This window comes from Poecilia mexicana, unplaced genomic scaffold, assembly GCF_051168715.1.
Source record: "Poecilia mexicana isolate PSO_F unplaced genomic scaffold, ASM5116871v1 scaffold_14, whole genome shotgun sequence".
NCBI classification, from domain to species: domain Eukaryota; kingdom Metazoa; phylum Chordata; class Actinopteri; order Cyprinodontiformes; family Poeciliidae; genus Poecilia; species Poecilia mexicana.
Genome location: NW_028263383.1, coordinates 11731682 through 11754817, shown reverse-complemented (window position 1 = coordinate 11754817; position 23136 = coordinate 11731682). Strand labels below are relative to the sequence as shown.

At 36.9% G+C, this 23136-nt stretch overlaps 1 protein-coding gene across 10 annotated transcripts in view; it reads right to left on the bottom strand.

Annotated features, from left to right (window-relative positions):
• The window catches only part of rapgef6 (Rap guanine nucleotide exchange factor (GEF) 6), a 140750-nt gene that overhangs the window by 22674 nt on the left and 94940 nt on the right, over positions 1–23136 (bottom strand). For all 10 annotated transcript variants that reach the window (XM_088012196.1, XM_088012192.1, XM_088012201.1 and 7 more), the window contains 9 exons: positions 20504–20662; positions 18783–18935; positions 15451–15615; positions 14054–14161; positions 13761–13964; positions 13204–13312; positions 12063–12306; positions 8458–8615; positions 554–794 (listed from right to left, as the gene is read on the bottom strand). In XM_088012196.1, coding sequence (XP_087868322.1) covers positions 554–794; positions 8458–8615; positions 12063–12306; positions 13204–13312; positions 13761–13964; positions 14054–14161; positions 15451–15615; positions 18783–18935; positions 20504–20662 — 1541 coding nt within the window. The remainder of the gene's footprint in view (positions 1–553; positions 795–8457; positions 8616–12062; positions 12307–13203; positions 13313–13760; positions 13965–14053; positions 14162–15450; positions 15616–18782; positions 18936–20503; positions 20663–23136) is intronic.

Genomic DNA, 23136 nt, shown 5'->3' with positions numbered 1-23136 from the left:
AAAACAATGCAACTCCTCTACTTTCTCCCAGTGCTCCCAGTTTAACTAGAAACAACCAATCAGAGCCAGGAGGCGGATCTTAGTGCTGTCAATCACAGTCTAGTGACGCACAAAGAAAATAAATTAAAAACTGAAGCAAACAAAAGAAGAACAGTAGTAGAGGAGTGGGTAGAAATATGAACTTATTTTACATCTACAGCATCATCCATTAATTTACTATTAACATTAAGTTCCTTCTAAATTAATCTACCATAAAATATTTGACAACTTTTTAAAATAGCAACTTTTGTAATATCAGTAACAATAGTATTTATTTCTCATATTGAAATGCAGTGGTGATCATCTTCTGAAGTAACGTTTTCAACAGTTTGGACATGGCTTTACTTCCATGCTTAAGTCATTTCTAGGTAAAAAAACATTTTTTAGAAAAATTCATACTGCAGCTTTGCTTGTGTATTTCTGGCTTATGAAGATAATGCTCCACAGTCCAGCAGAACCATGCTGGCTTTGGGGAACAAACCCCAACAGCAGCTTAAAGGTGCTGCTTGCTCACCTGCCGTTCAGCTGAATCCGGTCGGCCAGTTTGGAGAGCTGGTCGGGAAGCCGGCGCTGCTTGATGACCCCCTCTGGGCTGACGGACACCTCGCACAGGGAGTAGGTGTCCGGCGGCGCCGGGAGGCTGAACTCGTTGACAGTGTGTGTGACGACGTCCTTGGCCGTCGTGTCCTTGCTGATGATGATGTAGCAGCTCTGCTGGTCTGCCTTGAACACGCGGATAACCTGGTCTGGGATGTCTGCAGAGACGGCAGAAAGGAGCAATTAGACATGAAAATTAATCAATGAAGCTCCAACAAGTGTTTGCAAATCCTCAAAGTTGTGTTATATATGTAGATTTAACTTAAACCCAAGTCTGTCTCTTTTCTCTCTTTCTGTCTAAACTGGATAAAAAGCCTTCAGTTTGGTGTTTTGGTCTCAACCGTTCTTTTTTAAGGACAATTTTATCTACATCATTTTGGCATCAATAGTAGGCATTCTCATTTCTAGCCATTTCAAGTCTTTTTTTTCTTCATTCCATGTTAAATAAGTTAGATATCATGTTCAGTAATTTGATTTATTTAATTAGCTTTAAATATTGATTTTATTGATTTTTCTTCTTGTGATTTTTTAAATAATAGTTGTGTTAGGGATGATTATTTGTTGTAGCATCCAGGTTGACTCAGGGGAAGTTCTTCTTTCTTTTCACTGGCAGTGGATTCGACCCACAGCATTATGCTACCACCACCATGCCTTACTGCTGGTACTGTGGCCTTTTCTCCTCCAAACTTACTTCTTGTCATTACAGCTAAAAAGGTGAAACTTTTTATCCTCTGAAAATTAAAACAGAAACTTCATAATTCATTTTATTTGTTGTTTTGTTTATTTATTTTGGTTATTTAAAATGTCTTCCAGGTCCAGTGTTAAATGTTTATTGATCTTTGAGAATGCACTATTATGCCATTACTATTGTATTACTTGAAAATTGTTTCAAAACAACAATATTATCGTTTATTGCAATAACGTCTGGGACAATTCACTGTCCAGTAAAATTTGTTACTAGCTAAAACTTCAGCAAAACATAAAAGTCAGATTCAAGAGCTCTTAATTTGAAATAAAGAGGTTTTAACTTTTGTAAAAATGGAATAAAGCAGTAATACTGTTAATCAAAACCTAAAGCTTAACTGTTAGCAATTATTAGCATGGCTACCAAATACTTACACCCCAGTGTGTGTTTTAAATCATAGAAATGTTTTATATTATTGAGGATGCTAAGGTCCATTACTGAGAGACAGATAAAGACATGGCTGCAGAGTCTGAATGTTTAGATGGCAAAACCTTTATTACCATCATTACAGCAGCAGCAGCACATGAGTACAAACAAGCTGCCAAAGGCAAAACCAATAACAATACAGTTGGAGAAAAGCAGATAATCGATCATCCTGCTTGTTTAGGGAGCTGTAAAATTGATCCTTTAGTTTCTCCTGTTTATTTTCCAGGAACAGATAAAGATGGTGTTTCTCTTTTATTCTAGACTTCCTTTTATTTAATTTGTTTATGCAGCATTGAAGATTATTTTGACACTCGAATCAGAATATTGAGTGTCATGATGACAAATTGTCCCAGAACTTATTGTGATAAATGATAATATTGTTGTTTTGAGACCATTTTCAAGTAATAAAATGGTAATAATAAAGAAAGAACACATTATAAGAGATCAATAAACTTTAAACTAATGAATATTTAACACTGGAACTGGAAGACATTTTAATTGAAAAGCAGAAAAAACAAATAAAATGAATGTAAACAAAACTGTCCTCCAAAAAAAGGTCAGTTGAGACCAAAACACCAAACTGAAGATTTTTATCATCCAGTTTTTGGTATGAAGAGAGAAAAGTGAAAATTATTGAGTTTGTTTTTGATTTAATGTCCAGCCACACAAATGTTATAACACTGAAATGTTGTAGCAATCAACCAATATTAAAATGTACTTAATCCCATGCTAAGCTATGCAGATGCTCTGTCTTCACTGATGAAAATTCACTCCACCTCAGCAGAGAGTTGATCTCACTTTCTGACTGATTCATCCAATAATTTGAGCAGCTGGATATTTTATTGGTTGTGTATAAAACGTCATGTTGATGAAGCTGCACAGCTAACACTGAACACTAAAACTGAGGGTGCATCATAAATCAAACTGCATAAACCAGTCGGGACGTAATATTTTAATATATAAAATGTGTTTTTTGATACATCAACACAGGCCATAGGTTAACTAGTGTGAAAGCAGCTTGAATTATCTTTTCTCTGACTTCAAATGTTCATAATGGTAATTTATTTCAAGGGATGGCTCATTTATGTTTTCTTTGTGTAGCTGAATAATTCAGAAGCAATTAATCAGCTTTAACCTCCAGTTCACTTTCATGGGTTGTTCAGGGGAAATAGGAAATATTGATATTTTGACATTGGCCCTTTTTCTTGCAGATAAATGGCCACTTTGCAGACCATAAGCTCATTAATATCAATAACATAACATTTGCAGTTTGTGACAGACGACTGGCACTCAGTATTTTGCAGCAGTTGGAAATAACTGTAAGCTGCATGTGCTCACAGCCAGCAGAGTGCAGGTTGTGTGGAAGCTAAATGCTTTGTCTCATTAACTGTGATGACTTGTGATTAAAGTGTGAAAAGCTCTCAGTTAAAAATCCTCCTATTATGTCCTGTGAAAAGGAGGAGGAATAATTACATTTAATCCACTGCTGCACACTTGACCTGAATGCAGGAGGACAGTCGTTTCTCTCACATCCAGTTAATAAACATCTACTGGAGTATCAGTGAAGTTCAACAACAGAGGCTTTTGGAAATGGATTTGTTATGGTGGTTAATGGGAATGTTCTTACAGGATCACCTGACATTTTCATTGCTTTTTTTCCACTGTTTTCTAGAGCAACAAATAATTTCTATTTGCATAATTTATCATTTTTAGCACAAACTGGATGATAAAACTCTTCAGTTTGGGGTTTTGGGCATAATTTTAACATCAATGGTGGACAATGGATATTATGTTCTTATGGCGTTCTCATTCAAGCATTTTTCAGTAATTTCATGTTAAAGAAGTTAAAAATTGTAAGTATTTTTGATTTATTTAATTAGCTTTAAATGTTGATTTTAATCATTTATCTGAACTATTCTGTTTGTGATTTTCTTTAATAGTTGTGTTTAGGCTGATTACTTGTTGGAGCTCCACTTTCTACATGTTGATTCAGGGATTCTGTCTCGGATTCACCCCACAGCATTATGCTGCCACCACCATGTTTCACATTTAAACAACTTCTTCTTGTCATTGTAGCCTAATGGGTGAATCTTTATATCCTTTGACCATAAAAAACAACTTTTCACCAGAATTGTTTTTGCTTTTCAACGTTGATAGTTCCAAATTTTATTTAGATCTGAACTGATTGGCAGCTGGTGCTTCTTTCTGGTCACCACCTTCTCAGGATACCGTAACGTAAAACTTGTTTCTCTGTGGACAAAGACACACATATTCCAGCAGCTTCCAGTTAACTTCAGGCTCGATAGTTTCTGGGTTGTTCATTAAAATAATTTTAAAAATTCCCTAATCTTGTACAGAATTAGTTGATCCAACAAGAAGATAATCCCCAAAATACATCAAACCTTTAAAAAAGCCAGTTTTGTTGAGAAAAATGGTCGGACCATGAAACTAGCCATTAAAATGTTAGAAACCACGTTGTCATGGAGATATCGCTGTTACAGTTGAAGGTGTATAATATTTTCAATGTCTGACTTATTGATGCACTTTTACTGTAACTGCACAAAACATAAAAACACAAGTCAATATTCTTTACAACCTGAAAGATGCAGAGATTACAGAAAGTCAGAAGCATCAAGCTATGGGGGAGATTTGGGCAAATAGCAGGTATTTAAATACTTACAGTACAATCCAAGAGCTAGGCAAGCAGTAGGGAGAAAGAGAAACCACAGTGAGAACAAATGAAAGCAACAAAATGAGGGAAAGACCCAGAGAGCTGCTGCTCCAGTGTTAATCTGGTAAGAAACCAGAGATGACTCAACATGTCGACGCTAGAGCATCTGTTCAAAATCACAAAACAAGACAGGAAGAAAGACACAGAGAAATAGGAACACAGAGAAATGGGGATCTGAGAAAATAGCTCCACACAGAGTTAAACCAGAGAGACATCAACGCCTGATGGCAAGAAAACGGATTTAGTCACCCTGCAAAGCAAAAGAGCTTTGAGATTCATGCTCTACTTCGCAAATACTGACAGACTGTGATGTCTGAAGCAAAGATTTATGAGCCAGATGAGGAGTCACAAGTTGGAGAATGTATGACTGCAACTCTGAGCTTTCGGTTATGAATATTAATTGTTTTTAATCAGACCCATTTACTCTCATTACATCTCAAAATAATATTCACAGGGTTCCTGTGAGCTTCAGTATGCCGTGTTAAAGATGTTTAAGATGTGTTTATTGATATGAATGTAAAACATACACAAGTATGTAAAAAACAGAACCTAGTCACTTGATAACTAACATTTAAATTGATAGTTAAAAATAATAAGCACTGAATGAATGAGCATGCACATTTAATAGATAACTAGAGGTGGAAAATCTGGACATTTTAAGACCATAAAATTGCACTATTTCAGAAATAATCCTTTTTTACATTCAATTCTACTGACCAGAGTTTCTTTAGTTCCATTTTTGGTTTATATTTATATATTTGGGGAAAATGCAAAGGATTTCCCCCATCTGGTTTTAAAAAATGCTGCAGGTGCAGAAAATAAGTATAAACTGCAGCAAAAACAAAGTTGAGTAAAAACAATCAAAGTGAAACAAAAGGAGGAAATTACAAAAAAAACAAAGATTTACAATTAAGACAAAATAAATGAAAGAAAAGGCAAAACTTTATGTTTTTATGCTAATGTGATTAATGCAGTGATGCTCAAATCTGCAGTACATATTGGGAGAAAAGAAGTTATTCAGCTTACTATTAAATCTTAGTAAGAGGAAGGAGAGCAACAGGAATGGAGGTGATAAAAACAGAGATACACACCTACACTCTGTCAGAGCAGATATACGGCTTGTGGAATAAATTAAGATCATGGTCGCTGACAATTTATGTTGCTTTTCTCTTCCTCAGTCTGCTCTCTGACATTCTGTCTGCATCCACATTAATAACAGAACAATGAGCCCTGTTAGTTTATATAATTATAGAGTCGGGAACCTTTGTGACAGGAGCAGATTGAAGACGGCCTCTAATGGCCCTGGAGGTTAATCCTCGTCAGACAGAAACAGTTTGGAAAACCCCAGTGATTCTTTCCTCCATTAGCCTCTCTGTTCTGGTTATTTTGATGGTAAACATGAAACCTGCCAGTTCCTGTATTCTCAGAAAGGAAACAAAGAACAATTGTGTGAAGACACCGAGTTGTGTTGTATAAATATCTCATCAGATGTTTTATGCTATTTCACTTTTTGAAACACTGGAGGCAATAAATTAACAACATATATCGATTCGCCTCACACGTGATCAATATCAATAGATAATGAGTCCAATAGAATATTCATTCAACTTTGATCCAGAACCGCACAGCATTCTGGGGAATGTAGGCAGAGGAAAGACTTTAGCTGCCCAACCTAAAGTCAACCCAAGCTAAGCTAGGCTACTGGAATCAACTAACTCGCCCTCTGTTTGGTTACCTAGCAACAACCTGCCAGTTTAAGGTTCCGCCCGACTTTGGTTACCTAGCAACAAGCTGCTTAGTAACATGAGCCGCAGCAAAAAGCAGCTTAATGAGCATCTACTTCCTGCTCAGAGATTTTGGGATTTTTAATTTATTTTTCTCTTTTCATATCAATGCATCTTCAAAAGCATGTCACTAAGTATAACACAAATCTGCCGAAGTTGCTCCTTTTTATGTTACTTTCAAAGTTTCTTTTAGTTTTATTATTAATAAGATTCCAGAGAGAAGCAGTCAGCTCTCAGAAGCAGGATTTAGGTCTCAGTCGCTTCTCTTTTACATTTCACAGAAATTATCCAGACTTTCTGCTGATGTTCATTTAGTGAGGGCAGAAAAACTAAAATGTTTCTGCAGCTTATAAACTAAAAAGTGAACATGCTGCAAACGGCATTAAAATCTGACAAATCAAAAGATTATGACAATATTTCCTTGTCATTTTTTCCTGATTCACCTTCTAAAACATGCCAGTTAAATGTATGCATAAAATGATCTTTCAATACATTTAATGTCATTTTTTAACCATCTGGGGTCACAAAGAGCCAAGTCATATTCATGTAGGACAGTTACTGGTTTCCCTCAGACTGGATATAAACTTCTTGATTCAGTGAAATATTGTTTTATTTCCCCTGAAAGACATGAGGTGACCACAATCTAATGCTTACCTTAATGTTTTAATACGTGTAAAAAAATATGCATATATTTTTTGCTTTTTTTAACAAAGCTGAACCAGGTTTATTGAAGAAGAAAAGTGAAAATAACGGTTCCTGCTGAACTCCAAGGTAAATGTATGTAATTTGTGATAACATGACCAACACGTCTTTGCAGTTTGAACCCAACTGACCTCTATTGAAGAAAACCCAGGATAGAAAAACAGAAAAAAGACAGAAAGGATGGAGACGAGTGCAAAGGTTTCAGGGATGATGTCTTTTGACTGGAGAGACAAAACTGTCTGCGTAGCAACAGGATCACAACCCAAAACACACGGCTGAAAGAACACCATCAATAATGAGCAAAGATCTTCATCCTATAGAACATCCACAGAAAGTTTCAAACTAAAAACCCGTTTTATCCAAGAGGATATCAAATCTATTTAGCCCGTCTGCTGTAAAATACACTCTGACTAGTTTCAAGAAAGAAAATCTGATAAATAAACCAGAAGAAAAACAGAGTTCAGCCATTATGTCCCTAACAAGGCCTCACTTAATTTGAGCTTATTGAATGTCAAAATTCACAAGTAAAATTACAGTAACACAATAAATAATAAATGTTGAAAGGAGTGAGTAGAAGTGTGGATGTATTAAAGCCCAACACTTCTCCAGCAACACATAATTATGATTTCTTGCTATTTATAAATAATTTAACAACATAAATATATTCAAATACAATGTTCCCATTGGTAAGAGTATCACTAATAGTAACTCTTCTTCATATTAATTATAATATTGATGCTAAAAATGCTACAATAACAACATAATATATCAAGACTATGTCTCATATTTAGTTTAAGCCATTTTCTTACCCAGTAGTTTGAGTTGTTTTAATTTCACAAAATATTTCATATTTTCTCACCACAAAAACTTCTTGAGGTTCTGATTTTACAACCTTTAAATTTACATTTCCTTTGATTATAAACTCCTTCTTCTTTTGGGAAACAAGTTTTTGAATATTTCCTGGTAAATGTTCATTTTATGTTTTATAAAAGATGCACAATGTTTGTAAATTAGCCAAATAAAAGTAAATAAAATTTATGGTAACATGTTAAAAATGTCTTGTTAAAGTGAAACAATCTGCCAATGGAACTAGAACTGCGTTGCTAGGTAACGGGCTGGTCTTGGCTGGGGTTGCTAGGCAACGGCACTGTTCTCTTTATGAAAAAATCTGCCAACAGAACTAGAACTTTTTCATCAGTATTAAGGAATTATTTACTTAAAACAGGCTCCTACTTCTTGCTGAAAAGTTACTTTTGAGTTAGTTTGTCTTCTTTCAAGTGTGCTAAGATATCTGCTTTAAAAATTACACCATTACTTGGTAAGATTTTGTGTTTTTGCAGTGCATCAGAATGTAATGTTTGTTACTGGTGTCTTGTCTGACTTTGTATTTTTGTGTTTTGTGATGTAAAGCGGCTTTACTGCCCGTTCCTCACCGGCGGGGTTGGAGAAGTCGAGTACGCTGGTCGCCGGCTGCAGCAGGTCAGGGCTGCTTGACGACAGGTTTCCAGGAATGGGCATGATGGCGACGCTGTGACGACACTGTTTGGTGCCCACGATGCTGTCATCCTGACTCTGACCCAGGCTGCCGTCACTGCGCAGAGACACCAGAGAAGACGCGGTGGGTTTAGGGGATGAAATAACAGTGGAGGTGATAAAATTAGTCTTTGTTATGAGTTTAGAGGAAAGGGGGAAGAGTAGCAGCTTCACCCTGAGAGAATATTAACATGTGATTCAATCAAAATGTCCACTGGGGCACGATGTCAAGAGCAGTTACAGAGATCATCTTTCTGAGATTGATACATAAAGAAATGGCAACTGAGCAGAAGCATTCATGGGCAGAAAACACAGAATCACAAGACAACAAGAAAAAACTCATTTTTATTTTATTTTGTTATGCTTTAAGTAGATCTCTGTATTTTCACTCTCGATAAATCATAAACATTAAATAATTTAATGAGAAATTAATGGCAATCCACACACAGATTAGGTTTTAAATAATAAATCTGGTAAGATAAGATTTTACTAAATTTACTCGTTGTCCTTTAAAGAAGGGGTTGAAAAAACGACACCGAAACCCTGTTACTGTGAATGCATCACATCAGTCATCATATTTATTTACTGGACAATAAAAGAGGAGAAAATCTTACTGATCACTGGACCTTAACAATACCAAAAATCTTTGTCTTTTAAGACTATTTTCAGGCTAAAAGAAGTTGCTTAAGTTTGACTCAAATAAAGGTTTAAATAAAGTCCTGGATTGATTTTTTTATCATTGATTTTCCTAAACACTCAGTATGTCTGAATATGTTCAGATATGCTGAATAGTCCAGCTTCAGAGGTTTGACCTTCAGAGGTCAAACTTTTCTTAATTTTGAATTTATGAATCATATTTTCTTTGTTGAAAACTTTAGATTTCTCTCCCAAACTTAGGGCTAGAGTTACACTTTTAGGCTAAAAGATGAAAGATTACCAAAAAGCAAAAATTACTGAACATGATCGATTTTAGAGGTTAGCAGATCATTTAAAGTTTAGGATAGCAAATAATGTCTGGAAATGCAAACATATTCTATTTTTAATATTGATCCAGACCTGGAAATTATTTAAATTTCATATTCAAATAAATGCCTCCAGTTTACAGAAAACATCATACAAATATAGTCTAGACATGTTTGCAGTGAGGATGAAGGTGTGTTGATGAGTTTGTGTCTTAGTTTGGCAGCTTGTTGAGCACATTGACACTGAAACACGTTTGGAGGATGGGGAATTACACAACAAGAGCTCTTCTTACCCAAACAGGCCCCTGAAGCAGCAGAGACAGACAGATAGGAGAGAGACAACATTTAAAACGCAGGAAATTATTTCTGGCAGAACAAGAAACGGAGCTCAGCAGAGGAGATGCAGCAGCGGGTCAAAGCTTCCTCCGTTATGCTCACACCCAACAAATTACTTCAACCAAACTGACAGAGAAGCAACGACATGTTTGCTGTAATAAATGCAGAAAAATGTCATAAAGTCACAAACCTATTAAGATTACAGTTTTCTTTGGCTGGTTTTTATCACCGAGTGTCGACTCAATAACAGATCAACAAAAGAGCAAATTATTATTATTCTCTGAAATGATTACAGCATTAAATAAATTACTTCACAATCAGAATAGGTCAATTAAGAGGCATGATGAATAATAATTCATCATTATTATGAATTATTATCTTAATGGTCACATTAGTTCATAAACTGATGTTGGGTTCAAACCTTAAATCAGTCTGTGAAGATTTTAACCCAGAATTAACTGAGCTGCAAGTCTGACAGTAATGAAAATATATGAAAATGTATCAACAACTTTTCACATAAATGAGATTTTTTTCACACTGGAAATCTGATTTTTTAAATCTTATTATTTATTTATTAATGTTATTTATTTGATTATTTTATTTCAAAGAAATTAGAATATTGCAGTAAACAAATAAAGCTGTGGAGTTGGAAGGGTTTTAATTATTATAGAGGGTTTTTCCATTTAATTGAGAATTTTAAAGTGGTTTGTTGAATTTGGTTTGAGAAATTATTAAAAAATTTAACTCTGCAATGTAAATCTTTCCACAAACTTAAACTGAAATAACTTTGAGGTAACATTTTCACATAAATCTGAAATTAAAGAGCAAAAAATAAGTACTTAATAGAGTCAACTTCCACCACAAAAATAAAACTTTAACAACTCAGAAAGCCTTAAAAAGTGGAATATTTTGCATTTAATTTAAACTTCAAGTATTTTTCTGAAAGCAGACATGTTATTTTTAATGGCTCATCATTTTAATTTCCTTTTATTTAATGTACGGTTTGGATAAAGACCCAGACATGAGCGCCATCAAGGTTCCTCCTCATGAAAGGAACTGGTGAATCCTTACTGGCCTCCATATAACCTGCTTTACTCCTATTATCTTATCCTGCCCCTTTAATCAGACATCTAATCCCCTGATGTGGCTTCAGTTGGAACAAAGGAGATGAAAATCCCAGTTCAGCTGATAAATAGATGGCAGTGGAGAAGCTTTGAAAGCTGAGCTTGGATCAAACAGTCATCCGATGTTTGGTGTGAGACAGAGAACGTCGAGGTTTGATGCAAATGATTTACTTCAGAGCATTCAATCAGCAGTGAGGAGGAGACAGGAGTGTGTGTGTTGTGTTGAGTGAGTTAGCTGCGTAATTAACAGGGTGAGAACAGGATCTGCTGTCTCTGCAGCGCTGCCGCAGCCTGCAGTTAAACGAGGCATGGAGAGAAAATGAAATGATGAAATGAAATCAAATCTGGATCGCCACATTACGGGTGGAAAATCGAATACGGGCTCCATACACCAACTGCTTCTAAATAGAATGCTATTTAAACGCTGAGTTCCTTTAAATCCAGACTAAAAACCCACCTGGTTAGAAATTATTTTGAAACATAATCCATCCATTTTCTTTACACCCTTGTCCCTTAGTGGGGTTGGGAGGGTTTCTGGTGCCTCTCCAGCTAACGTTCCAGGTGAGGTCACCCTGGACAGGTCGCCAGTCTGTCACAGGGCTGTTTTTGGACTGTGGGAGGAAACTGGAGTACCGGGAGAAAGCCCACCATGCACAGGGAGAACATGCAAACTCCATGCAGAAAGACCGGGCTGGGAATCGAACCCAGAACCTTCTTGCTGCAAGGCAACAGCTCTACCAACTGCACCACTGTGCAGCCCTATTTTGAAACATAAGAAATGAAACTCTAACCAACATTTTGATGTGCAATGATGTGAAATCTTTCAATTGTTGATTTATGTGTTGTTGTTTTTTTTTTACTTATACCAACAGAAAAACTTTAAAAAAAAAAGTACAAACTTTGATTTTTGACCATGTTATCAGAGGATAAAGTTTAAAATTTAGCAATGATAACACAAATCTCACCACGTTAAGTTTTTGAGAAAATAGCTTTTTAGCACTAAATTGCAGCTTCTTTATACTTCTAATCTGGATTAGAGAAAAGATGTTTTTCCATTCCCCACTGACTCCCAGCCAGTGTTACCTGAATGGTTTGGGTGGTAGTATACTGAAGCGCGTTTTCTCCAGCATCTTCCTGATCTTGTTGCGTCCCCCCGACACGGTGTTCGCTTTCATCTTCCGGGTGCTTTTGCTGTCCGTGGGGAACTCGATGTCTCCGGAGAAGTCGGCGATGGAGAAGCGGTTGCCTTTTTTCTCCTGGATCTTAGGAATGTGAGGGCCACCGTTTTTCTTTTCGTGCATGATCCTGCTCAGTAGCTCTTTGAACACTGGAGAGACGGAGCAAAACGAAGAGCAGATATTGGTTACAGTGCTTTTGAACTTCTTAATCTTTTTATTTTGTTTCATTACAACCAGAAAACTCTCAGCTTTATGCATCCAGAGCAGGGATGTCAAACTCACTTTTATTTTGGGCCTCATCAAGATTATGAAATGTCCTAAAAGGGCCGGTTGTGGTAAAATGTATTGTTAAAATTTGAATAAGTAGTACTTCTTAATACTGGACATAGTTTTACATTGATTTAATTTGGCAGAATACAAATATGGAAAAGTACAGAAGATTACTGCCACTGAAAAAAACTGAATTCTGGCTTTAATCTTCTGTTCAAAATTCTGAGAAAAGTCAGAATTTTCACAGTTTTTCTCAAATTCAGAATTTTTTCTCAGAATCCTGAATTTCCCCCCAGATTTAATAAAAAAAAAAAAAGAGAGAATTCAATCAATTCAGTTTCTCAGAATTGATTTCCCCCAGATTTCTTATTTTTCCAGAATTTTGACTTTTTTTTCTCTGAATCCTGATTTTTTTCCCCTGGAATTCTGATTTCTGATCTTAGAAAATAAAAGTCTGAATAATTCAGGCAAATTTTTAAATAAAAGTAAAAATTCAGATTTTTTTTTCAGTGATCCTAATCCTCTTCCATTGATAACTGATTTCACCTGATTGATAAAACATTATTTAAGCATATTATAGTCATTTTCAAGGTTTTATTCAAGTCTCCCTTTGGGCCACATAAAACTTTACGGCAAAGATTGAAGACAACTGAGGTGTGGAGTAAAATAAGAGACCACAGTTGGTAACCTCCAAGCTGAACCATTTGAATAACATTTAAAATAAACATTTTGTACTATTTTAGCTGGTGGTAAAGTAAAAATGCAGCTTTACTTACCAAAGATGTTGGTTTTCACGGTGAGGGAAAGGTGTGTGTTATTCCTCAGGATGTCCACTGCTTTGGACAAACCGATGTTCTCAAAGTTCTGACCATTAACCTCCATGATCTGCAACAAAACAGATTAAAAATAGATTTTATAATGTAACTGTAACATCGTCACATTTTATAACTTTTCATTATATTTTCTTTGCTTTAAAATGTGCTGTGTCATCTGCTTCCATGATGGGTCATAGGTCAACTATGGAAACCAGAAGTCGCTCTGACCCTATCTGCTCTTTGCTCCTGATATGTTGTCAGCAGCGTTTCCAAGGTCAAAGGTCAGTCAGAAGTAAGCAACTCATTCAGAAAGTTATGACTCTGCTCCTTTGTCAAGACTAAAGAAGTCCTGACATCCCCAACAGTTACAGTTTCTGCTGTAATTATGAATAATCCAGATAAAGAATCATCCACATCCTCTTCTGCTCTGAGCTGGTTAAATGTCAAACTTGTAGAAATTTGAACCTCTAACAATAAAAGCTGCATATTTAAATGTTTATGTCATTGCGCCGCCTCACCTGATCCCCCCGCTTGAGTCCGGTCTCTGCCGCTTTGCTTCCTTCTTCCACCGACTCCACAAAGACGCCGAATCCTCTCTCGCTGCCTCCTTGCACGCTGAAATGCAGCTGCGACTCCCTGGATGCCTTCTGCAGCGTGATCTGCCTCCACTTCGCCTTGGCTGCGCATGCAATGTTCAGCAACCTCAGATGACCCTTCATTTTCTGCCACAGAGAAAGACAGGAAACAGAATTATAATCTGAAAAGCAAAAGAGAAGGAGAACTTTAGGCCATTATTCTTATTTGCTCTTACTGATGTTTCTAGATGTTTCTCAAATTCCTCCAGGAAGAGCGTCATGGCCGAGTCGCCCTCAAAGTCGTTGAAGTGGTTGTTGACCCAAAGCAGCACTATTCTCGTCACCTGAGTGAGAAAACAGACGCTTCATTTAACCTAAAGAGTTTCTCTAATGCTCTGTGTCCCTGTTGGTTTATTTAAAAACCTCAAGCTATTTGTATAGTTAGATAAAAAAAAGTGTTAAGAGCTCCAGCAGAGTATTTATAGAGCAGAGTGAAAGGTCTCTACGTCTCTAGAGCATCGCGTTGGTCGCTTCAGATAAACACTGGATGATTTCAAAGCTCTACAAGATCAGCATATCAGCAAAGACCAGACTTAACAGGAATTTACTTCAATTTAAGATATAAAACATAATATTCACTCTGAATTCATACATATGACACCAGCGCAGAGTAAACAGAACCGAATGGAAACGAGATAGACCATAAAGGAAAGAAAAGAAAGAAAGTAGGAAGAAAATGTTAAACTAGGAAATGAAAAAGTAAGAGAAGGAAGAGAAGAAGAAAATAAATATATTATAAAAGAAACAAGAGAGGAAGATGGAAAGATGGAATGAATAAAGGAAAGGAAAGAAAAGAAGGACATCAAGAAGGAAGGATGGAAGAATAAATAGGGAATAAAGTCAGGAATTACAAAAGTTTATCCCAAATTTATTTTCTGTTTTCCATACTTCATATTTGGAAAACAGACTTTGAAAGACCAGAAGCAACCAGGAGCAAAGATCAACAGATATAGATCCAATTCATACAGGAACAAAAGAAAAACAGATGATCATCACATAAAATGCCCCTTTAAGTTAATCCTAACTGTCTTTTAGTTCATAATTAGAGAAAAAACACTAAAAAACAAACATTTCTGCTAAATTTGCACGTCTTTTCCTGCTGTTCTCACATTCTGCTACCGTCTCCTCCTGGATCCAGTTTGTTGATTTCCAGGCTGGATGTCAAAGTAACGAGTATTGACAGAACAACACTAACCTCAGGTTAAAGCATCAGGCATGAACCAATCAGTAGCTGGCTCACAGACAGCTGAGCTGGCTGTTCCTGCATCAATCTGCAGGTAAACACCTCCACACATGAAGCTGCCATCGACAATCATGACAATATAAGAAACGCTGATATTTTACTTTAGGCCAGGGATGCCCACCATTTGTGGCCCTTTAAATGACTTCGTTTGGCCCCTGACCTCTGGTGGTTGAACTCTGCGTTGGTATGAATAAGCAAACGGAGGTCAAGTTGAGCCATTATTTGTATGCAGACTCCCTTTACAGGAAGCTTTTGCTTTTCTTTAGCCTTCAGCCAAACAGAGTTTAGTTAGCCATCGCCCAGAAACAGACAAAAAAAGTCCCAACTGACCGTGTCCCGGTAGCAGTCCACCTGGAACCAGTCCAGCAGTTTCCTGCCAACGTCCATGGGACTGGACAGGAAGGTCCTGTAGGTCAGCAGGAAGTCCTCGATGTAGGTGGGGTCTACCACCGACGGCTCTTCCACCAGGTGCATGATCAGACGCTCTGGAGTTCCCTAAAAACACACAGAGAGCTTCACCAAAGTTCAACACAGAGGACACGCGTTCAGGCGGCGGCAAAAGGACGTTCTGTCACTTAAATGAAACCCAGATCCAGTCTAACTCCACTGAACATAACATGAAAGTATTGGACTGAATAAAATTTAAACCAAACTTTCCAGACATTTATTTGTAAAATCTTTGAAAAACTATGCATTTACTTTGTACGATGGAGCACTAGGGCCATAATAGGGAAAATAAAAATTACAAAAATAAAGCTGCAATAGTTAAGTTGTAGTAAAATGAGAATAATTCCAAGAATAAGGTCATATGAGAAAGAAGTTGAAATAAAACAAGAATAAAGTCGAAATAATATGAGAACAGTCATTAGATGATGACTTTATGAACATTTTAAGGAAAGATTGCAACAATTACAAAAGGACAAAGAATTTACACACCAAAAACGTGTAGTTACACACATTTAACACCAAAAAAAAACAGATCAAACCAACATTTTGGTCTAGTTCCCAGTTCAAATGTCTTACCACACTCCAAATAATAATAAAAAAACCCTTATAAAACAGTTTTTAAGCAAGATTTAGGAGCTTGTTTTAGATAAATGAAAAAGTTCCAGTTCCACTGGCAGATTATTTCCCTTGTAACATGGGAAAAATGTCTTGTTATAAGTGAAATAATCTGCCAAAGGAACTAGAACTGGGTTGCTAGGTAATGGTCTGGGCTTGGCTGTGGTTGCTAGGTAACGGTCTGGGCTTGGCTGGGGTTGCTAGGTAACGACACAGTTCTCTTTGTGAAAGAATCTGCAAATGGAACTAAAAGGTTTTCACCAATATTAAGGGATTATTGACTCATAATACCTCAAATTTCTTGTTGAAAAGTTGGTTTGTCTTATTTTCAAGTGTACTAAGATATTTACACTAGAAACTAGACCAACATTTCTTGGTAATATTTTGTATTTTTGCAGTGAATATATGATGTTAACATTAATCATGAAAATGACAAGACCAACTCCGGATGGAGCTGTCAGCCATCCATAATCTAAAGAACGAGGCAGATGAAGCCTCAAACCAATCTAAGGGTAAACCCACATAACAACCGAACATTAAAGCTCCTGGTTGGTGTAAAACTTCAATGTCAAGCGGCGATGTGCAACATTCAAGACACGTCTACTCTTCCTGTTTCGCCAAGTTTGTTAACATTCCCCCAGTGGCGGACTCTGCAGGAAACGATTTGTCCGACTGGGGAACAGAAACTAGAAGACGCAACTGCTTTGTGTCGGTCACAAAAAAGAACAAAGTTAGGAAAGAGAAGCGGAAATGCTAACACTTGTGAATTGACTCATCCCCAGTGGATGTGATTTAGAGCCAGCAGCTTTCATTGGGTAAGGCAGCAGAGAGAATCGTTCAGGCCCATTAGCTGATCAATACCTGGCAACCTCTGGAGCTGTGGCGATGGGATCAAAGGGCTTCAGGAAGCTGACAAGAAAATACTCCGGCAAACAATAAACTGCTAGCGATCATAATGATCAACAACGAACACAGAGCAGATGTACTGTATTTTCTTTTTACGAGCCAGTGAAGTCAATAAATTCAAATTATACAAGAGTTCAGGTTCTTATTAAAGAGTTTGAGTCAAAATTTAAGTTAAATAGAACCTGGTTTTGGCTTTGGTATGCTTATATTTAAAAAAAAAAACACCACTTTCTGACTGTCTTCCATATTGTATACACATGGAAAAACAGAATATTTGTTGTCTTAAAAACAGATGAGAATAAAACACTGAAAGTGTGCCACAGAGTCTGCCAAGACGCCGACAGCAACACTGAAGGATTGCTAAAAGATTGAGGGAACAATCTCCTGCATTCAGCATATTTCTGGACTAAAGAAAGACACATTTGTTTACTTCTCAAAAAATATCCAGATCTGGCAAAAATCTCCCAAAACCTTGTATGGGAATTACTTAGGGTCCAAAAAACCAAACTTAAACTTTTGTACCAGAATTCAACATGGTATATTTGATGCAAAACCCTCAAAACAAAACAAACAAAAAAAACATTGAAAGAGTTTTTGACAGCAAAAAATGTAACCATTCTCTTAGGAGACATATGAGCACCACAAAAACAAAAAACAAAAAAAAAACCACAAAACAAAACAACAACAACAACAACAAAAAAGAAACAAGATCCTAACAAATATTTTGGTCTAGTTTCTAGTTAACATGTCTGAGTACATTTGAAATAAGAAAAACTAACCTAGACATATATTTTAAGCAAGCTTTAAGAACTTGTTCTGGACAAATAATTCCTAAATATTAATGAAAAAGTTCTAGTTTCATTGGAAAATTATTTCACTTGTAAGATGGGAAAAATGTCTTGTTATAAGTGAAATGATCTGCTAATGGAACAAGAATTAGGTTGCTAGGCAACGGGCTGGGCATGGGTGGGGTTGCTAGGTAACAGCACAGTTCTCTGTGAAACAATCTGCCAATGGATCTACAACTTTTTCACCAAAATAAAGGAATAATTCACTTAAAATAAGCTCAATGTTTGTCTGAAAAGTTACTTGTAAGTTCACTTTGTCTTATTTCAGGTGTCCCCAGATATCATCAGAAATTAGACCAAAACTATTTGATAATATTTTGGATTTTCACAGTGTGAGTAGAGAACTCAAGTAAGAGCAGCAATACTTCAACATATTTTTACTGAAGTAAAAGTAAAAGTAATTGTCCTAGAAATTCTCAAGAGTAAAAAAGCGCTTGGTAAAAACTTTACTCAAATACTGAGTAACTGACCAAATTATTTAATATTTAAAAACAACATAATCAGACAGACCGAAATATAAACTTAAGTGGAAATGTTGGAATTTTAAGGACCAAAATGACAATAATTCATATAAGTAACTAAAAATAACAAAATCAGGTGAAGGAAAATGTTTCCAAATCAGTTTCTTTCAATAAAAAACTAACAGAAACTGCAGGTGTGTCTGAGTCTGGTGAATTTTAGTTAAAACATGTTTGTTTTTCATTCAGTGGGTAAAAAATCCAGAAAGTTTACTTAAGAGTAGAAAAACTTCATAATCAAATTACTCAAGTAAAAGTAAAAAATAAATCACTCCTAAAAGTAATTTTTTCAAAAAGCTACTCAAGTCCATGAAGCTGAGCCACAAACCTTGATGACGATGTGTCCCTTTCTGGTGCCGCTGCGGTCCAGCTCGCGATGCTCCTTCACCATCACGATCTCCCCCTCCTCCTCCACCTTGTGCGTGTTTTTCTCCACGTGGTTGAGGATGCGCCAGTAATCCTCCTGGGCGATGCAGACGAACTGGTCGAGGACAACATGCGGACAGCGGGTGAACTTGTAGTAGAGCAGAAGATTGCTCTGCACCACGTTCGGATACTCAAAAAACAGCAACGTGGACGCATGAGAGCTGGCAAAGTGAGGCATGGGAGGATCGCACAGACAGAGGAAGGAAATGTCCAACAGCGGAAAGCTCTCGCTGAAATAAAACTGAACTGGGAGAAATGGAGGTCCAAAATCATCTCAGCTATTTGAACAAGAAATCACTAAAACATGATCTGCTCCTCTTGTCTAACTCATCAGTTTCTGCATTTGTTTCACTAACGTCTACCTCTGCAACTTCCTGTTTATGTGTGGTAAGGAAACGATATGTGCAGCAGCGGAACTAGTCAGTGTGGACAAAGGGACCTTCTGTGACTTTTCACATCGCCATTACATTAAGAATGTGTTTTTTCTTTAGAGAAGGTCACTCTAACAAAGAAACTGATGTTACTGGGATTCTGTTGAGAAAGAAAAGTTTATATAAAAACAAGCAGGAGGAGAAATGATTGAGCTGCAGAGGCAGACATGAACTCTAAGAAGAAAAGCAGAAATGAAATCAACTCAACTTTGGCATTTCTGCTCCATGACACGCATTTTACTTCACAGGCTAAAGAGGAGCAGGACTAAAATTAAAAGATTCATAGCAGTAAAAATAAATACTGTACAGAAATGGCTTATTTTTTGTACAAAAGAGGAAGTGTCAATCATAGAATCAGCCTTTTTTTTACTATAGGAAGGAGAAATCATAGAGCCAGTTCAGGCTTTTACTAATGTCAGAAAAATGATAAATTATAAGAAAAGAATCATAACAGTTCATTCAAACTCATGATAAAACTTTTAGTGAACGGAAGGAGCTAAAAATCCTTAAAATGTTAAAGCTTTAACTACACTTATGAAGCTATTGCAGTAAAGAATAAAAAACACCAGCCATTCTGCACTGTAAAAAATAATAAACTGTTTAATGAGGTAGGCTCTGTGCTAACCTCTAGCCTGTTAGTTTTTGTAGTTGGTCTTCTGTATTTTTACAAATGTGTTACTTTTGTAGGAGTAATACCACAAATAATTGTGTTTTGTTGCAACAGGAAATATTTAACAGTCAAAATTATCTTTCTTGTAAGCAAGGTAAAAGTGTTTTCTTTCAGTCAGCTGACAGGCAGTGCACAGGAATATGTGAGAGAGGGGCAATGCTGTGTTAATCCTTACTGTATCAATGCTTACAAGTCATATGTAGCTAACCAAACCCAAAACAGAAACTGTTTTCTCTTGCTCATTTGGTTCAAATGGTGTAAAAAGTTCCACAAATTAAATAATTTAAATAAAACAAGGAAGGGGGAAAAATTCAGTTTTTCATAATTTGATGATTTGGTTGTCAAATTCTTTCAAGCTGTTGATCAAATATTAAATTAATGTACTATTACTGGCTATTTATGATGATTAAGTAGATCAACAGTAATACTAAAAGTGCCGTCAGATTGTTGCAGAGGGACGAAAAGAGGAATTCATTTTCTCCACCCTGAATAAAACCACCATTTCTGTTTGCTCTGTTTTACCTGGCAGTCATCTCCTTTGGTGCGAACTTCTCCGTTCATGTACTGCTTATCCAGTGAGGGCGAGATGCCAAAGCTGTTCCCCATACAAAGAGTCTCTGTTCGGCTTTCTGCATGGCTGATCTCCACGGCTCCGTTCAAGATCACATACCAGTGGTCGAGCTGCAGACAGACCAACAGCAGCAGCAAATTATTCTGATTCCAACAGCTAATCCCATAAAATGGGCCATAATTGCTTCTTAGCACTGTTCTTTCAGGTGTTTAACAATACAGACATGTTGCTGTTTACAACCAGAAATTTCACACAAGCACATAACGCCAGAGGACAAAAAGACGATTATTTTGCATGCCATCCGTAGCCGCGCCAGAACGACTCAGTCCACAAAATTAAACCTGGACATTAGGTGTTATTAATTTAGTGCAGTGTGTCACAGCAAGGGGGGAAATGATGCAGAGGAACTGTTTAAGAACAACTGAAAACCACTCATATTCTTCTGTTTTCTTCGCTCTCTTTGTTGACTACGCTACACACACAAACACACACCTGTTGCCATGGCAACTGGCAATAACGTCACTATACATATAAACAAGATTCAACAACAAAAAACACCCAAACATTTCCCACACACAGTCCAGAACATTCAGTCAGTTACAGTTTATCTTTTTAGGCTTGATACTTATTTTGTGATTATTAATAAGTGATCGCTGTGGTAGCTTAGCTACTGCTGCTATTAGATAAGCTAACACAGCGGTGGTAGATTAGCTAATTTAAACACTACTGATGATCTGTAAGAGTTGATGTTTAGGTACGCTTCTACTTTTATTTTCTAACTGAACCAAAACACGCTGGATCCCACAGCATATCTACATGTTGAGGTTGTCATAGTCAAGCTAGCATAGCTAAACTACTTCTCTCTCCCTTCCTACTTTTTTAAAATTAAAACTTTTTCCTAACCTTGAAATCTAGTTGTTGACAATTACTAGCAAAGCACTGTGTCGTTTTTCTCTTATATATTACGCAGGTATTTAAGATTAGCGCATTATGTTGACCACTGAACAGCTAAAACCAATGCTAGTCATTGTTAGCTAGCAGCTTTGGCTTTGTAACGTGCCTATGAACACTAGTGCATACAGGGTTGGTTGTTGGTCTTTATCGTTGCAGTCAAAACATCCATTGGTTGTTGCCAAACTTGTAGTATATTTTGGTGCTAGCGCGTTGTGTTTCTGAGTTATGTCTCCAGCAGCTGCTTTTTAAATAGAAACTGCTTCATTTCGCTCAGGAAGGAGGGCGACCGAACCCTGGGCTCCCTCTGCAGCCATCACTGATATCTGTGAGTGCTTCTGTCTTTCTCGGCCCCATCGGTTTCTATTTCTGTTGCTTTACCTGCTGCCCCACTTGTTTCTTTGAGGTGATGAAAAGGAAATAGTTGAGACAATCAACCACACGTAGAAATACATAGCACACAAAAGTTAACTAGCAACTCTGCTGTGTTATTATTGATTTACTTAATGCATATGTAGAGAAATAATTAGCAACCATGAGATGACAAGTGAAAAATGAAGCTATTTTTGCTTTTTTTGTTCCTCTGAAGCATGTCCCTGCTCTTTTCTCCTCTACTAAACCACTTCAGCCTCTTTATTGTCCTTTCTCTCTCACTCAGCCAAGCCATTTTGACTTCTGAGTGGAGCCAAGTGCCTCTCTTTGACATTCACCATGTGAATCCAGAGACACTGTGGAGGAGCGCTGCCCATCAATCGACCTGACAGAGACAGCAGGGAGGCACACAGACAAACACACGGCTGTTCAGATACACATTTTTTGAGAGAGTCTCTAAGTTTTACCAATGCTGAGATCAATCCCCATCTTCCTGATCTCAGAAATGGTCGATTTGATATCAATTTTCGGTCAGTTTTACTGCTGCTGTGTGGAAGAAAACAGTCAGGATGGATCTCTTGTCTCTCAGACATGTAACTTAATTAATTTGCTTTGTAGCAGCTCAAGTGACTGGCAGCACGAACACAGTGGCTCTGCACACATCGAGAAGCATCACATGCTCCTTCAAACCTTCATTTACTGCTTTCGCAGTTTTGAATTAAGAGAGAAATATTGATACAAAAGAAAGGTTTTTCAACACAAATTGTACAAAAGGTGTGTAGCATCCAGGATTTTTCATGCAAAATATCAAATGCAATAATAATATCAATATTAACATGTCCAATCCGCATGCAGGTTTCCCAGAGGGAATGCTGGGAAAGTGTTGTTTCTATCGGCAGATGTATTTCAGATGAAGCTACCTGTATTCTGCTAATGTAAAAAAAACTAACAATTTTCAGTTGTAGTGTTTCAAACTTCTTCTGTCAAGTTTCTCTGGTCAAGAAGACAGATGTGATGTTTTTAATATGCAGGAAGGGGAATCACACAGGAAGCTGATATCTATTTGAATATGTCTTGTATGTTATCAGTTCCTCGTTGACTCAGCTGTGAAAAGAAAATGTTCCTGAGTTTTTGAGGGTGAACCTGTTTCTGTGGGCTTATTTCTTAACAGCAGAAATCCATAAACTCTTTGCATGTGAGAAAGTCCCAAAGGATTATTTGAGAGTTTCAAAAAAATCTCATTTTTTGTGTCTTGCTTGAC